The sequence below is a fragment of the Pelobates fuscus genome, chromosome 2 (genome assembly GCF_036172605.1).
Source record: "Pelobates fuscus isolate aPelFus1 chromosome 2, aPelFus1.pri, whole genome shotgun sequence".
Classification (NCBI taxonomy): domain Eukaryota; kingdom Metazoa; phylum Chordata; class Amphibia; order Anura; family Pelobatidae; genus Pelobates; species Pelobates fuscus.
The window spans coordinates 360,180,452-360,199,574 of NC_086318.1; the positions used below are offsets into that span (position 1 = coordinate 360,180,452).

The following is a 19,123-nucleotide window of genomic DNA, read 5'->3' on the forward strand; positions in this document are numbered from 1 at the left end:
AGATAAAAAAAACTTACCATTCGATGTTTTCTTTCTTCTAAAATCTTCTTTCTTCAGCCCAAAAAAGGCCAAATTAAAAATCCATAATAACCGACGCAATTAAAAAAAAAAAAAAAAAAAAAAAAAAAACCAGCGCAAAAAAAATAATCAATCTTCACCCATGGAGGGCTCCGCGCAGACTGAGCTCCGCAGGGTGGGGAAGGCTTATAAAGCCTTGCCCCGCCCTGCAATTAGGCTAAGAACACTCTGATTGGTGGGTTTTAAACCAATCAGAGTGCTCTTTGTCATTTTACAAGCGTGGGAAAGTTCTTTGGAATTTTCCCACGCTTGTAAAATGACACAGAGCACTGTGATTGGATGGATTTCAAGCCATCCAATCACAGTGCTCTGTGTCATTTTACAAGCGTGGGAAAGTTCTTTGGAATTTTCCCACGCTTGTAAAATGACACAGAGCACTGTGATTGGATGGCTTGAAACCCATCCAATCACAGTGCTCTGTGTCATTTTACAAGCGTGGGAAAATTCCAAAGAACTTTCCCACGCTTGTAAAATGACACAGAGCACTGTGATTGGATGGCTTGAAACCCATCCAATCACAGTGCTCTGTGTCATTTTGTATTTAGGGCCCCCACCCACCGCTCAGGGGTGGGGGCCGGGGGGGACAGTAGGTCCCCCCTTATTGATAATTTTAGGGCCCCCACCCACCGCTCAGGGGTGGGGGCCGGGGGGGGGACAATAGGTCCCCCCCTTATTGATCATTTTAGGGCCCCCACCCGCCGCACAGGGGTGGGGGCCGGGGGGGGACAGTAGGTCCCCCCCTTATTGATAATTTTAGGGCCCCCACCCGCCGCACAGGGGTGGGGGCCGGGGGGGACAGTAGGTCCCCCCCTTATCGATAATTTTAGGGCCCCCACCCACCGCTCAAGGGTGGGGGCCGGGGGGGGGACAGTAGGTCCCCCCCTCATTGATAATTTTAGGGCCACCGCTCAGGGGTGGGGGCCGGGGGGGGACAGTAGGTCCCCCCCTCATTGATAATTTTAGGGCCCCCACCCGCCGCACAGGGGTGGGGGCCGGGGGGGGGGACAGTAGGTCCCCCCCTCATTGATAATTTTAGGGCCCCCACCCGCCGCTCAGGGGTGGGGGCCGGGGGGGGCAGTAGGTCCCCCCCTTATCGATAATTTTAGGGCCCCCACCCACCGCTCAGGGGTGGGGGCCGGGGGGGGCAGTAGGTCCCCCCCTTATCGATAATTTTAGGGCCCCCACCCACCGCTCAGGGGTGGGGGCCGGGGGGGGACAGTAGGTCTCCCCCTCATTGATAATTTTAGGGCCCCCACCCGCCGCACAGGGGTGGGGGCCGGGGGGGGGACAGTAGCTCCCCCCCCTTATTGATAATTTTAGGGCCCCCACCCGCCGCTCAGGGGTGGGGGCCGGGGGGGCAGTAGGTCCCCCCCCTCATTGATAATTTTAGGGCCCCCACCCGCCGCACAGGGGTGGGGGCCGGGGGGGACAGTAGGTCCCCCCCCTTATTGACAATTTTAGAAAGCGAGCTGAGCTGTCAGTCAGACAGCTCAGCTCGCGAACGCGCATTCCGCGCACATGCGCGGTAAAGCGCTCAGGTTCTTCATAGGGCGGCATTCAATGCCGCTCTATGAAGAACGCGATTGGTCCAGCGCGAAGCCGTCCCATTGGGCCCCGCGATTTCGTCATTTTGACGAAAAAGGGGGCGCGGCCTAGCGGGGAGCTCGGCGCTGGAACGGAGGTAAGTTTTTAATATAAAAACACCGACATTTTTTTTTTTAATCAATGAAAGTTCATATAAAAGCAAGAAGGAAGGCTGGGGAACCTGTCTTTCTTGCTTTTATATGGTGACTATAGAGTCCCTTTAATAGGGCATCCGTTTTCCCCAGTCTGAATTTTTGTGTTGCATGATTTCAACAAGGGGCTCATAATATTTCTTATAGATTCTGGTCCACGTTGCCATCATAGCATTACGCAGTTGCTGTGAATGTCCCTTTCAACCACGTGTCAAAGATGTTCTCTCAGATTGCGACCTGGTGACTGTGGAGGGTGTTGGAGTACACTAAATTTATTGTCATGGTCCTGGCACTAGCTTGAGATCTTGTGTGCTTTATGACATGGTGCGTTGTCCACTAGTAGCCAGTCGCCACCAATGAGTGTAATGCGGCTATAAATGAGGCAAAAAGTCTGCAGCAATGCCCAGATAGGCTGTGACATTTACGTGATGCTCTGTTGGTATTAAGTGGCTTAATGTTTGCAAAGAGAAAAATCTTTATCACCACCAGCCCAAAACATAGACGCAAGGCATACTCCATGTTGTTTACACTAAATTCTAATACTGTCACATGTTCGTCCTCACCATGTGGTGTCTCTGGGGATGGCTTCCCTCAGGGCATCGGTCGTCTGCTCTGTGCCGGTGTGTCTGGCTCCTGCGGCGTATGGAAAGACGTCGGCCACTGCGGATCCATATCAATTTATAACACCATGTACACCCACGGTATTGACAACGTCAGCGTGCGTGTGACGTCACGCAAAGGACGTGCATGCACGTTCTGGGGTCAGAGGCCGGAAACAGCCAATTGGATTTAAAGGAGACTTATTTAAACTCCTTTCCTGTCTTTCTTCATTGCCCTGTTGTGGTTTCCCTTAGTGGCTGTCCGAGAGTGTGTTCCTGAGCATTTATGGGAAAGATACCATGATATCAAATATACAAAACTGTCCAGACTCTGGCACTCAACCTCCAATATTTACAATGCGACTTTACCCGGGTGCTTCCCAGCAAAATATAGACGAGAAAGGAGACAGGAGCACTCACTTGGATTTTCAAAAAAATTGTATTTCAATCAATCACCTCCACATCAACGTTTCGACCCTTCAGGGTCTTGATAAAGACCCTGAAGGGTCGAAACGTTGATGTGGAGGTGATTGATTGAAATACAATTTTTTTGAAAATCCAAGTGAGTGCTCCTGTCTCCTTTCTCGTCGATGATATCAAATATATAATCCCAAAGTTTGCTTGTTTCTTTTTTTGGTTTCATCGTTTATTGTAGCTATTTCATTAATCCACGAGTAAATCAGAAGATAAAACAGAATCATGTTTTTTTTAGGCTAAACAATCCATTATAATCATTAGTTTATTGTTATTTTGACGAGTGTTTCTCTATATTACTAAACTTACACCCTGTCCCCTAACCTCAGAGAAAGTTTCTGTAAACAGTGACTAAGAAAACAGGACTATTGTTATGACAAATTATTTGCTGTGCATGAAAGGATTAACCAACTGTCCATGTTTACCTCTGAAAAGGGTCAGCGGAGGCTTTGCTAAGACTTCAATCTGCTATATCTTGATACAAATATAGAGAAAGACACTGTGGCCAAAGGACAGGGTGCCAGTTGTTGTAGGACTACAATTCCCATGATGATTGGCAAAGTATATTGTGTGTGTATATATATATATAAAACAGATTTACCGTTTGGCCAGTACTGATATAAGGCAACACTAATCTATGCCAATCTCCCCATATGTTCATTACTCGGATGATGTGAATTCTAGTCCAACAACAGCAGATGAAATGCATACTCTCTAATTTTGAAGCAAATATTACTTTCTTACACCATCCAAACTGCGTTTCTCTCAGAGAAGAGTTAACTCCAGTCATTGTCCCTTGTTTTCTTACTGTGATCCTTGTCACTATGCTACCGGATCAATAAACAAACACTGGGTGGTACAGGTGCTCCAGATAGGTAATGGACCTTAAGGTGATGGCTGAATGAGATTATCTCATGCTTCTAAAGACTGTTACTGTTTACTGGTCACTAAGAAAACACAGATTCAAAAACAGTCTCGTGCATACCAGAATTTAAGTCACCTAGGGGCACACAGTGTATGCAACGCTGTATGCATCTACCTGTTGAAGCTAATTTAATATATAGATAAATAGATACAAGGCACAGTCTCCTGACAGATCATCTCAAGCAAAATTAAGTTTGTGTCTAAAAACTGAATTGAACTTGCTGGCAGTGGAGCATGGGTCATGATACAGTTGGAGTATTGACTGTTTGGTAGTCCACCTATTGTACAGCGCTACAGAATTTGTTGGCGCTTTCTATATAATAATAAAAATGAACCATCTGAGCTCTTTCCAGCTAAACTTATCCCCAAAAAACATAACCTGCTCTTTATCAAAAGTATGCACTGCTCCCAGTGTTTATTTAAAAAGATGTTTGTTTGTCATCCATTTAAATATACAAATAGTTGTACAAGTGGTGCTTTACTATCCCTGTAACCTTAATATGTCAATCAACTCTTCGAGTCTTAAGTTCTAGTCTGCTGGATGAGGAATAGAGGTTAGTGTACTTACCACATATGACAAAATATGAAGAGAAGTGCCTTTTTGTTCTGAACTGGTAGTAAATAGCCTCCTTTGGTCTTTCCATTGTTAATTCAGTTCTGGATCCATCCAGTAATATATTGTCTTAGCTTCAGAAACCAAATTTTTTCCTGCCATTCTTTCTGATTGGATCATTAAAGGACCACTATAGGCACCCAGACCACTTCAGCTTAACGAAGTGGTCTCGGTGCCAGGTCCAGCTAGGTTTAACCCTGCAGCTGTAAACATAGCAGTTTCAGAGAAACTGCTATGTTTACTTTAGGGTTAATCCATCCTCTAGTGGCTGTCTCATTGACAGCCGCTAGAGGCGCTTCCGCGCTTCTCACTGTGATTTTCAAAGTGAGAAGACGCCAGCGTCCATAGGAAAGCATTGAAAATGCTTTCCTATGGACTGGCTGAATGCGCGCGCAGCTCTTGCCGCGCATGCGCATTCAGCCAGGGATGTCAGAAGAGGGAGGAGAGTCCCAGCGCTGGAAAAAAGTTAAGGGATTAACCCCTTCCTCCCCCTTCAGCGCAACGGCAGTGGGACACTGAGGGTGGGGGCACCCTAACGGGCACTATAGTGCCAGGAAAACAAGTTTTTTTTCCTGGCACTATAGTGGTCCTTTAAACCCCTTAAGGACACATGACATGTGTGACATGTCATGATTCCCTTTTATTCCAGAAGTTTGGTCCTTAAGGGGTTAAATGCTTTGGGGTAGAGAACCCTCCAAGTCAACATGGCGTGCATAGATGAACATTTCCTATATTAGTTTATATTCCAGTTTATTAATATTGCTGAATTAAACAATAAAAAAATTTAACATTTGTATTCTCACCTCCCAAAACAGTACTTGGCAGAACCGCTTTTGACTGCAATTACAGCTGTGTGTATTTTGAGTAAGTCTTTACCAATTTTGCACATCTAGAGCCTGACATTTATGACAATTATTTTTGGCAAGACAACACTCTGTCAGGTTGGACAGGCTCCAATAATGAACACCAATTTTCAAGCCTTCCCAGATATTCTCGATTGGATTGAAGTCTGACTTGGTTAGTTCAAAAACACAAGGGTTCATTTTTTTTTGTTAACAACCTTGTTTTGGGGAGTACATTTACAAGCGTATATAAAACTGGATTCAAATCCAGTTACTAAAAGATAGTTCATAACATGATGATAATGTAGAAGAAAGCACTGGTAATTAAACATTTCTGTTATAAAGCTGCAATAAGATTTTTTACAAAAATGCTAGGACTCAAGTTGCTTACTATTGAGAATCCAAAATACCGCAGAACATCTACTTGGAGTAAAGATACTTGATTAGGTGCAAAATCTTAAAGTTTATATCTGAACGGGATTGAGACATTTATTATATCTGATGGTAAGTCCAGACTTCTACTGTATATGTAACATAGAATGTGACTGCAGATAAGAACCATTCGGCCCATCTAGTCTGCCTAATTTTCTAAATACTTTCATTAGTCTCTGGCCTTCTCTCATAGTTAGGATAGCCTTATGCCTATCCCACGCATGCTTAAACTCCTTTACTGTGTTAACCTCTACCACTTCAGCTGGAAGGCTATTCCATGCCTCCACTACCAGGCCAATGCCCAGGTCCCCTTAATAGTCCATCGAGGAACCTTGTAACAAGTCTCTCCATAGAAAAAGAACATGGACGGCGACAGTGTACATGCAAGTAGAGGTTCTTAAAAACTCTATTTCAACAAAATGAGAAAAAGTCCAGGCACACTGTGATGTTGGAAAAATTGGCTCCCACAAGCCACCTGATTGTACATACCAAAGGATTACAAAACACTGCGACATCTGATGTGTTTCGTCAAGATTACAGATGGAGCTACTCCTAGACAAAAATAAACTGAACCAGCAATTCCCTATATACCTGCAAACGTTTGGGAGGATAACCTCACATCATTAAACAAAATGAATATATACATTAACAAAAAAATAATCTTATATCAATTTGGAGAGAAACAATGTTAAAGGGACACTCCAGGCACCCAGACCATTTCAGCTAATTGAAGTGGTCTGGGTGCTGTGACCCTTTTTTGCACTCAGTACTGCAATGTAAAACATTGCAGTTCCAGAGTACTACAATGTTTACATTGCAGCTCTAAGTCTGCCCTCAGTGGCTGCTAACAGACAGCCACTAGAGTGCTTCCGGAATCTAAACCAACCTTTGGTCTGTTATCTGACGATGGATGTCCTCATGGACCTCCAGTGTCAGATTTTCCCCTTAGGAAAGCATTGAACAATGCTTTCCTATGAGGAGGTCTAATATGCGCGCGTGGCCATTGCCTTGCAAGCGCATTTGGTCTCCCCTGCTGGCTGATGTCGGCGGGGGAGGAGTGTGGGCAGAGCCTGACCCAGCACTGAGGGACATCGGCGCTGGATTCAGGTAAATAGCTGAAGGGGTTTTAATGACATGGGATGGGGAGCAAAAGGGAGGGAGGGGGGCACTCCAGGTTTGTTTTCCTGGCACTGGACTGTCCCTTTAATTGCCTCAAAAAGGGGAAGAAAATGGAAGCTTAGGGAGACACTCAAATAAGTGGGGGTAACCCACAATAAACTACCAGCCTATGGTACTTTAATTGCCTCAACTTTACCAGGCAACTTTACCAGGCAAGGTAGATAAAGCAAAATATTTGTTTCAAATTTGATGAGGTAGCTCAGTTGTTAAATTCCCTACAAAGCCTGTTCAAAATGCAAGGTCACAGGTTCGAATCCCGGCCCTTCATTAGTACCATCAATCGGTGGGTAATAATATCAATTACTAATTAGCTGCCGATTTAGTTAATTCTGAGAGCGTGCGCTGAAAAGCGCTTTGAGTACCACTTGGAGAAAGGCGCTTTATAAATACTAGTTATTATTATTATAAATTTAAATGGATACTATATGCTGTATTCCTGGCATTATAGCTCCCTGTGCCCCCCGCCAGGGTAAATAAAGGGTTAAAAACCCTTTACTTTCTGATCCAAGCGCCTATGTCCCTTGGCGCAGGGTCTTAGCCCCGCCCCCTGCCGAGCAGGCGCTTATGTGTTCACTGACACACACATACAAGCTCACTCACTTGCAGCCACACACACACAAACACAAGCTCACTCACTAGCAGGCACACACAATCATTGTCATGGCTGAAGCTTACCCGGCACTGTTAGGTGACGTTGCCATTTTGTGGCCTCTTCTTTCCAGCGAGGTCAGCAACGGAAGCGCAGCTTTTGTGCGGGAAACTGAGCTTCCATTAAGAGGCGGGGCTCATGTGCAGGAGGGTGGGGTATGCGGATAAAATGTATGTAAGTTTTGAAGGGAGACTGACAGGAGTCCCTCCAACCGCCAGCAACCTAATTGCGGCTGCATCAGCCCCTAGCTCCTCCCTCTTTAATCCCCTCGGACTGACACAGGCTGGAACAGTCCAAAGGGGAAAATACTTAAATCACATGAGCCTGATGATTTGGGCTGTCTGCACGTCCCCAGGTGCCGCGATCCACCAGGAAATTTCCCGGTATCTCGGTGGGCCAGTCCGGCCCTGCACAAAACAACTAGGGGGCATTTGACGAGGTAGCTCAGTTGTTAAATTCCCTGACTACAAAGCCTGTTCACAGGTTCGAATCCCGGCCCTTCATGAGTACCATCAATCGGTGGGTAATAATATCTATTACTATTTAGCTGCCGATTTGGTTAATTCTGAGAGCGTGCGCTGAAAAGCGTTTTGAGTACCACTTGGAGAAAGGCGCTTTATATATACTAGTTATCTTAAGTTGTAGTTCCCCAAATAGAGAACGTACCTTATCCTAAAGTGTTCCAGACAGGAATCTGTAGATAAAATGGAGAGACTTGACTTAATAATATTATAAATGAGATTAAATTTACAACTAGTGGTAAATGTAAATGAGTCAAAACCCTTCTATTTTCTAATCTTTTAACATATCTGAAATTTTGTTCACAATTCTTCTAGATTTGAAAACTATTTTGTTGTCATAACCTCTACCCACAAAATGACTAATGAACACAGACACGTTCCTCTGATAATCTTCCTCTCTTGAGCTCTCAGAAGCATATTTGCTGATACGAGCTTCCAATAGACCACAGTGGCAACCCAAAAATTTGAAATATGACTTATCAATAGTGAGTCCAAATATAAAATGTCCTGTTTATGGTAAACATGAGGAAAATTCAAATTGCAAAAATTACAATTAATGAATTAAAATTAATAAGTTCTTCTGCCTTGTATTTCTCAGATCTGGAAAGGGATTACCACCCCCGTAGACATATAGATGGCCTCCCACCAACCAACCCATATATAGTTTGGCAAAGGATGAGGCAAATTTTGCACCCACGGCAGACAGTGTTATATTACATGGATGTTTGACTATAATAACCTCTCTAATTTTTCAGGGCCCTCCTTAAGTCATCTAAAAATGCTGGAGCATCAGCCTGGATTGCTTCCACTGCCATGATGGAGTTATTGTACTCAGTAAGATCTGGTATTGGAAAATTGTAAGTGGGAAATGGGCCACTGATTCTCTACATGTTTCCCAGCTAGGCTGCAGAAAAAAATCAATGGCAGAACTGCACTTGCAGGTTGGGACTTTGGAAAAGTATGTAAATGTGTGTTGCCAGTTGTGGGAAACTAAGACTTTCTGATGCCAGAGGTGCCTCAGATCTGTACAGCTGGTCAGTTTGGCAGTCAGGTTTCACCCACCTGATTGTCTTTATTCTGCTGGAAACTGAGCCTCCACCCAGTATTTTGGTGTCAGCTTTTCCATCTTGCCCATAATCCCGGGCCATTTTCCCACTTTCTGCTGATGAAGAACATCTCGATGACATCATGCTACCACCAACACGGTTCACTGTGGTGATGTGTTTTCTGGATGATGATCAGTGTTAACTTTGTGTTATATGTATTGTTTTGGAGTCTGACCAGAAGCTTCAGGTTTATGACCAGAGAAATATTTGTCAAATTCAAAAGCGAATTAGCTTTTTGCTTTTCCAGTAATGGCTTTTTTTTCTCACCACTTGTTTATATAGCCCAGCTTTGAAGAGTGTCTGTCTGGGTTACATTTGTGCAAATAACATTTTATTTCTAAAAATCCCCTTACCTAGCCACTGAATTTTGGTGGATAACCTTAACTAGGCAGTCACATTTGTGCCATAATGGTCCTCTAGGAGATGTTCAGCATTTGGGCTATATTTGTGTAACCCAACACAGAAACTGTAGCGGAGGCCTGATATTCCACAGGTTAACTCCACTATAGATCCCAGTGAGGCTCAGGAACAAGTAGTAAAAACACCATGAAGCAGTAATTCCAGCAAATAAAGTAATCCATGAATATCCCCATACAGATCCCAATGACTGGACGACACACAGCATCAGGAGCACAACTGACTTTTAATCCACACAGTCTCCTTATAAAGCATTCTCCCATGCAAGGGAGGGATTCACATTAATTAGGACAGTATCCAATAGTATAACCGTTACCTCCCACACATCTCCTCCCCTCAGTATGACACTTAATCCCATTACACATACTCTAGTTTTCCCCCAGTTCTGAATGTACCCTAAAACAAGTAGTTACAATAATCCTGGGGGTACCCCCTGGTAGCCCTGATCTGGGTGACTAACATATCCAAAAATCACCGAGATCAGTCCAGGGGTTCGGGAGTTAGGTGGAGGGTGTAATTTGACCGACCGCACACAAGGTGGTTTTGGCCCTGCGGTCGGTCTTCGTTCGGGAGGTAAAATGCACATTAAATACTGCCATCCACGATTAATCTTGGATTCGTAGGAATCCCCTTGTTCGGTACTTTGAATCTAACGAACGGGGGGCTGATTAGCCTTCCCGTTCGTGAGTTACGGAGCCATGGAGGTCTCAGCGGTGTTCGGGTAATTGAGTGTCCGATTTGAGTTCCAGACACACGACGACCAAACACCGCTGAGATTTTCGTGCGTAAGGTGGCCGCCGCCACGTGTTCGTATACTGAACGGCGGCCATCCAGATACATCACTAAAGTACCGATTTAACCTGCGGTTAGAGAAGTGTGAACTCTTAATAGGGTACACACTTCTCTCTGGGGTGGTCTATTGGTTCGGTAGTTTACATTTGTATGGAGTACGGATGGAAACTACCGAACAATCATACGAATCCCACATACATTTTACACATAGAAACCGAAATAACACACGAATTGCAATAGCATTACAGTCTTTTAGGACAGCCTTGATACCATCTGCTACAGAAACGTTCTCCTGGACTTGGTTTGAAAGCATGTTTGCCTTTAAGGTGCTGCTTGGTTACATTCTCTCTCACAAACTCTGGGGCCTTCTAAAAATTGGTGTACGTATTGAGATTATGTAGAAGCCATTCAACTAGTAATGGTTGGTTTCTCTGCTAGTTTTAAAGGGATACTATAGTGCTAGGAATACAAGTTGTATTCCTACGACTATCTATTGATCTATTGCTCCCTCGCATCCCTCCTTACTGTGCTTACCTGACTCCAGATGCCGATGACACGCAGCAATGCGTCATCACTCTGCCCCCTCCCACTAGGGAGGAGCGAGTGCCGCAAGTGCATTAGGCCCTCCTCACAGGAAAGCATTGCTGCAAACCCTATAAGGGTTTAATGACGCTGGATGTCTTCATGCATTTTTCTTCCCTGAGCTGCCATATAGCTTCAAAGGTGACATGGGCTCAGAGAATCTGTACATAGGCTACATTATCATTCTTGTGGTATAGCCAGAATGCAAATATGTGACTTTTATTTCAGTAAAACAGTAAATCAGTCAAAGGCCATGCTGAACTTTTCTTTTTATTTATTTACATTTAATTTATAGCTCAAACCACATTCTTGACAAACATATACATAAAACAATGATTGGAAAATACAAAATAGCATAATATGACGTTGCAGGCTTTAGCATGTGCAATGAGGGTTTTTTGTTTAAATGAGTAGACAATGGGCATAGTGCCAAATAACAAAATTAAGAAGAAAAAAAATAACAGAAATAAATATACTGGCTGCACTGTAAACTAAATATAAAGTGACCACAGAGAAGCCCTATAGAAAAAAAACTATTGCACTAGTCGAGTATTGTATAAACCTCATGTGAGGTCCCAGTAACGAGCCAACTAGTTCTTGGACATAACACGGTCAGCCACGGTTAGGTAAGGGCAGAGAACTTTCACAAAGGTCAGTCGAATCCCGAATAGGCCCTGGAGGGGAAAACTGTACCAGCCCTGAGACTGGAAATGAGTCAACATCTTACTCAATGGTCCCTGCAACTAATTGTGCTCCTGTCCTTTCCCCTTAGGGGTCTACAAAGGGGCCAGGATTGGATTCGGCTTTCTGCTGTCTCCTCCAGGTTTACCTCCACAGGTTTGTCCTCGAAACATCTTCCACACTTGTGGAGGGAAACCTGGAACAATAACATTTCTTAATTTCTCACACTTATTTAGATTGTATTCATATTTAATTGGGATTCATATACAAATATTTGATGTCAAAATTATATTTAATATGTGTTGGTGCACTTAATGAAGAAAGAGGTAAATTATGGTTTCCTAAGCATATAGCTCAAATGATAGGTTTTGTGTTTTTGTTCAGAACTTGCCTTTGTCATTGAGGTCTGAAAATAAAATTAAATGTAGAAGTCTACACACCTGTAGTTTCCTCTGTTCTGGAACAAATCACATCCATCGTGGCTCCCTGTCAGTCATTGTTCTAAGCTCTACCTGTTGCACGTGTCAGTCAGCATAAAGAGAGAAGGAACAATGTTTGTTTCTCCTCCAATGCTCTCTGTGCCTCGACTCAACTAGATTGTGATAGCAGTCGCCAAATCATTGACAATTAAAAGTATATGGATCATATGAAAAAAGGATAACACAAATTCTATGGGATTTTCAGTGTTCTATTCAATAGTGTAATTTCTAGATGACAATTTGCCTTAACAGCTTATTTATTTGTTCTGGTGAGTATAATTATTCCCTTCAGGCTTTTTGCAGTAAACACTGTTTTATCAGAGAAAAAAAAACAGTGTTTACATTATAGCCTAGGGGACCTCCGCTGGTCACTCATCAGATGGCTACTAGATGTTCTTCCTCGGGCAGTGCTGCACAGTGTGCAGCACTTACATTTAGTGTCTCCACCCTCTGCACGGATGACACTGAACTTTCCTCATAGAGATGCATTGATTTAATGCTTCTCTATGAGCAGATGTTGATTTGCCAGGGCTCTGTTTGGCTTGTGCTGGCTCTGCCCCTGATCTTCCTCCTCCACAGTCTCCGCCAATCCAATGCTTTCCTATGGGAAAGCATTGTGATTGGCTCAGATTACCACTTCTGATAATGTCATCCAAGCAGGCAGATCAGGGACAGAGCCAGCAGCAGCAGCAGACTGGAATAAAGGTAAGGTGGGATCAGGGGGGCTAGATGGTGGTTTTAACACTATATACAATCATGTATTCCTGACCCTATAGTGTTCCTTTAAATCAAACTACTGAAAAGTAAAAAAACAAAACGCAAAAGCAATTATACAGAGGTACAAAATGAAAAAAATAATATCTCTTCAAAATGTGTACTGACAGTAAGTGGCATCTTCGGTTTCTTAAATAACTTATGTCAGAACAGCCCTGAAATGACAGAAGCGGACTTGTCCTGAAAATGGATAAGTAATAAGCGCTTGCAAAACACAATAATAACAATGTATTAAATGTGCAGATTAATAAGAAAACAAAGATACATTGAGAAGATGGCTAAGATACTAGTCTAGACTATATCCGCTGCCAAAAGAATGCCTGCTCTATCTAGCCTCGGGCTATCTTGAAGCCCAACTAATAATTAGCTTTTGTTTTTATATGCTGTATTTTAAGGTTCTAATTTCCCAACAGCTTATAAACGTATGTTAATCGGTTTTGGCAGTAAGAATGCAATAACCTTTAAATTGACAGGCTTTGTGATAATTTATCTCTTGTGCTATTGTTGGAAAAATAATATTGGTTAAAGTCCAAAGTGTAGTCGCCTACTAAAGTAGTACTGTAGGGGGTATAACCTGTACTGGGACAAGGGGCTGAGCACATTGGACCCTGTACCATTGCGTATTCTGGTTTGGGAGAGATAAATTATGCAGATTAATTTAGAGAAATAAATATTTTATTTTCTACTATGCAAAAAGTGACTTTGTTAGTGAACATTTAAATGTATATACTACATATAAGATAAGATGAATGCAAATATCTCAGATACAATGATAATTTGAATGTACATACCACAGATATCTGTGGTCCTGTTAATCTTTACAAAAACAATAAACCATGACAAACATACACAATAACAGGTAGTAATATGATTGCCCAGCAGCATGTTATGTGCAGACTCACAATTGGTATTATTCACAAACACTATCAGAAGATGCCTCTTCATATTCTTCATTAAGGTCTAAATTGTGCAATTTGGTGTTTGGTTAGCCACAATTTCCTATTTAGTAAAGACATTCCAGTAGTCACATGTTAGTGGTAGACTGTCCTCCTTAGTTAGTCTTATCAAGCCGATTTGAAAACGGAAAAATATATTAAATATCCGAGGGGCAGAATTTACCAAGGGCATCATAACCACTACAGCATTTTGTTGTGGTTAATGGAGCTTGGAGTGTTCTACAAAATGTATTCAATACACCAAAATAAATATACAAAAAATGTAAATCATATTGTATAAGTATGTTCATATTGGCATTGTAATTACTAACCCATATTTTGTATTTTTGTTCCTTAGTCGAAGACAGTTTGGTCCTAAAGATAAAGAAGAAGTAAAGATAATTGAACACCAAACCCAGCACTTTCGATTGATGCCACATTTAGCCACAGCATTGGCATTAATATTTACAAGCAGGTATGCTATGTCTGTTCTTCTTAATCGTAGAAGTTAATATTTGTAGAAATGATAACATGATAGCACTTTATTTACATTATAATGCAGGGCCGATGCAACGATTTTTGCCACCCCCACTCCCTCCCCCCCATTTAGTGACATCACCCTATCCACATGATGCGTACATGTTATGAAATCACATATGCCCCATCCCTGAGGGACTGCTTCTAAAGCAGCACTCGCCAGTATTAAGGCTCTTTGCTGGGTCTGCCTGGGCAGCCCATTTGCCCAGACTCCAGTAAAGCCACCACATGCTGCGCATAGGCATGCGCAACCCATTTTATTAGGGTGTGCACCAGGAAATTATTTCCCAGTGTTATTTTTTTATTGCTAGGTAAGTGAACATTTATTAAAATAGATGTATGTCTTGTGTAGGATGGATTAAAGTGTTGTAGCTATGTGTTAAATGTATGTTTCTGTGCGTGATGTATAAGGCTGTCTAATGTGTGTATAGCTGTAAGTGTCTGTGTGTGGCTAGCTGTGAGTGGTATTTGTAGCAGTGTGAGTAGCTGTAAATGATACGTTTGGGCTGCTGAGAGTGTTATGTGCAGCGATGTGTGGCAAATGTATGTGGGAACTAGTGAAATTTCCATTTATTACAAGATGGGAAGGGAGATTAAAGTTAGCTGCTCCTCAGCCCAATATAGCTGGGGGGCGGAGGAGTCTATGCACTGTAGTGAGGGTTTAAAGACAGCAGTCAGAGATAGGGGCTGTAGTGGTGGGGCAGGGGCTTAAGTGATAGGTTAGAGGCGGGGCGGTCTCTAATATTGACTGGACCCTGCCAGACATACTATCACACATACACAGAGACACACACTGACAGACATACTGACACACATTGACAGACATACACAGACATACTCACACACACATACAATGACAGACATACTGACACACACAGACACACTGACATAGACCGATGTACTGACACATACACTGACAAACATACTGACACAAACACAGACACATACACTGACAGACATACTCACACAAACACAGACAGACATACTGACATAAATTTAAACTTTTAAACCCACCCACGTGGAGGGTGGTTTCCAAAGTGTCCAGACTGAAGGCTGAGGCTGTTGGGAGTTGGGATCGACCTCTCCCGGCCCAGGCTCCCTCCTTCGTCTCCCGCGCGGTCGCGCTGTTAAAGGGGCCCCTGCTTACAATATCCACCCGGTGGCCTCCGTAATGTGCAGGTCGGCGGCCGCATGGAGGGAAAAATTGTTGAGGGCAGCGGGGCCCATGGGGCAGCTGCTTTGGGCCCCCCAAGAGTAACTGAGCACGGGACAGCTGCCCTGTTTGCCCCGCGTTAAAGACGGCCCTGGTTAGAGGCAGTAGTGTGGGGGTTAGGAGCTGCAGTAGGGGGGGACAGGGGTTGTAGTGGGGGGTCAGTGGCAGTTTTGGGTAGTTAGGACCTGTAGTGGGGGGTTAGTGGCAGTATTAGTGGTTAGGACCTGTAGTGGGGGTGGCAGTAGTGTGAGGTTAGAACTTGTAGTGGGGGGTTAGGGGCAGTACCCAGGGGTCAAAGTCTGCAGTGTGAGGTTAGTGACAGTATTGGGTGGTTAGGACCTGTAGTGGGTGGTGAGGGGCAATAGTGTGAGGTTAGAACCTGTAGTGGGGGGGGGGGGGGTTAGGGGCAGTAATGAGGGTTTGTGGCAGTATTGGGTTAGGGACAGAAGTGAGGGTTGTGATGTTTTGTACAAATCAGGCAATAATTCCTGTATAATGAAGTACTCCCTTTATTAACACATACATAGCAGGATTGTAACGGAGCTCCGTGTACTCCGACCGAGTACCCTCCGTTGATGGATGCTCCTAGCACTTACAGAGGACTCCAAGCACTGCAGACGACACCACAACCACCGCACGCTCCACAACCGCCGTAGCTTAACTGGAACCGCGACGTCTTCCTTCCACCCTGGAATGAACCTCCATCATTCAGGACCGTGTGGGGAAGACCGCTCCTCCAGGAGAGCGTATCCGGAACAAGCTCTTAAAAGAGCTAAGTGATTAAGCTCAGGGGAATATGCAGAGCATAGCAATCCCCAGTGTGATACAGCAATTCCCTCCAATAACGAGACGAGGCTACGTTTTGAAGGGTCAAGAAGAACTGAGGACTGGGACACCCAGCCTGCTTTTTATTACAAAAAGGTACACACAGGACACTCCCAGGGGGAGGTTGAAATTAACCAGTCACATACATGGTACCACCCCCACGTCTCCTCCCCTCAGATAAACATATAACATAATTATAGCATACAGTAAAAATACAGTTTTCACACATACACTGTAACTTTAAAACTATACATTCAATCTCCATACATATTTGAACTCAGCACACTTCAAACATAAACACTTCCAAAAATCAGCCAAATCCCTCCAGCGGATCAAAAGTTAGCTGGAGGTCCCTTTATGACCGACCGCAAGCACAATTTCCTGCCCAAAACAGTTCCATAGATTTGGGCTGTGCGGTCGGTCAATTTCATGCGGAAAAACGACAAAGTCCCATTTCGAACGGGACTTAGTCTCTGGAGCTGAAAAACGAAGTGTAGGAGAAGGTAAGGGTCAGCGGTGTTCGGTAAAATGTGTAGCCGATTTCAGTTCCACAGAATCTTTAGCATACACCGCTGACCGCATTCGACTGAACAAAGATGGCCGCCGCCACGTGCAATTAACCTGCAGTAACCTCACCCTCACCCTGGGAGGTAAATTGCCTGCACACTTTAACTTCTGGGTGGTCCGCCTGTGTGGTACTTGGTTCAGTAAGCCCTATTTACTGAACCAAGTGGGAGAGAGCCAGGGGCAAGTTATTTTACAGGTCTGGGGACATAGTCTTAAAGGGGTATTGTTCAGCAAAGTCCCAATATGTCCCCAGACGGTTCTTAAAGGGCCATACACACCCAATAAAAGTTAATAAGTTTTCAGGGGCACAATCTTCCAGGGGCCATAGTCATGAGGAAGGAGGCTGACAAATAGGCTTCTCCACAATCCAGGGAAGCAGGGCAATTTTCCATTTAAAGGGCCAGTTACAAATAGCGATTTGTAACAAGGATCTTCATATTGCAGCCTTGTTACACAGGGTTTCTGCAGCCGCCATTTCAAATCCCTCAAACATTCCACCAACTGCCAACAGGAACAGGAAGTAATGAACCAACAGAAAGGAAGTGCATCATTCACAGCCAACAACAGCCCAACTGCCCAATACCCATACATTACAATACATACACTCATACACTCACACACTCATACACAGCCCAACCGCCCATACATCCAGGCCGGGACTGGCCATCGGGCACACCGGGCAAATGCCCGGTGGGCCGCGGTGGCCATGGGCCGAGGCCGGCAGGGGAGGTCCCAGGATCTCCTCTGCCGGTTTATGCAGGGCTGGCACTATCCAAGCGCCGGCCCCGCTGTGTGCCTTTATGGGCCGGTGAGGAGATCAAAGCACTCCCTCACTGGCCCATTTAAATAGATATTGCGGCTGGGGAGGGAGAGGACCCGGCGTAGCTCTATCTTGCAGCTCTGCCGGGTTCCTCTCGCCAAACCAAAGAAAGGAAGTGCATCATTCACAGCCAACAACAGCCCAATACCCATACATCACAATACATACACTCATACACTCACACACTCATACACAGCCCAACCGCCCATACATCCAGGCCGGGACTGGCCATCGGGCACACCGGGCAAATGCCCGGTGGGCCGCGGTGGCCATGGGCCGAGGCCGGCAGGGGAGGTCCCAGGATCTCCTCTGCCGGTCTATGCAGGGCTGGCACTATCCAAGCGCCGGCCCCGAAGTGTGCCTTTATGGGCTGGTGAGGAGATCAAAGCACTCCCTCACTGGCCCATTTAAATAGACATTGCGACTGGGGAGGGAGGGAGAGGACCCGGCGGAGCTCTATCTTGCAGCTCCGCCGGGTTCCTCTCGCGAGATCCGGCGCGTTGCCATGGCAACGACTGGATCTCGCGAGAGTGAACTCTAGCCTCGCAGGCTAGAGTTCACTCACCACTGGACCGCCAGGGATGAAAGAGTGCCTGAACCCCCCTCCCAGGTACCACCATGCCGGATCCCCCCTCCCAGGCTAAAGGTAAGAAGGGAGGGGGGAATATTATAACTGCTTAATTTTATTTTTATTTTTTACCCCCCCAAACACACACACAATCCCTTCTAACGTTCATCCACAGCACTCTCACACCCATCGCACACAGCACTCTCACACACAGCACTCTCACACCCATCACACACAGCACTCTCACACCCATCACACACAGCACTCTCACACCCATCACACACAGCACTCTCACACCCATCACACACAGCACTCTCACACCCATCACACACAGCACTCTCACACCCATTACACTCAGCACTCTCACACCCATCACACAGCACACTCACACTCGGCACTCTCACACACATCACACTCATCACACTCAGCACTCATCACACTCGGCACTCATCACACTCGGCACTCTCACACTCGGCACTCTCACACTCGGCACTCTCACACTCGGCACTCTCACACTCGGCACTCTCACACTCGGCACTCTCACACTCGGCACTCTCACACTCGGCACTCTCACACTCGGCACTCTCACACTCGGCACTCTCACACTCGGCACTCTCACACTCGGCACTCTCACACTCGGCACTCTCACACTCGGCACTCTCACACTCGGCACTCTCACACTCGGCACTCTCACACTCGGCACTCTCACACTCGGCACTCTCACACTCGGCACTCTCACACTCGGCACTCTCACACTCGGCACTCTCACACTCGGCACTC

General features: G+C 45.0%; 1 protein-coding gene across 1 annotated transcript in view; it reads left to right on the plus strand.

Annotated features, from left to right (window-relative positions):
- Positions 1 to 19,123, plus strand: part of ACOXL (acyl-CoA oxidase like) — a 447,901-nt gene that overhangs the window by 185,851 nt on the left and 242,927 nt on the right. The window contains exon 11 of the mRNA XM_063443672.1: positions 14,172 to 14,288. Coding sequence (XP_063299742.1) covers positions 14,172 to 14,288 — 117 coding nt within the window. The remainder of the gene's footprint in view (positions 1 to 14,171; positions 14,289 to 19,123) is intronic.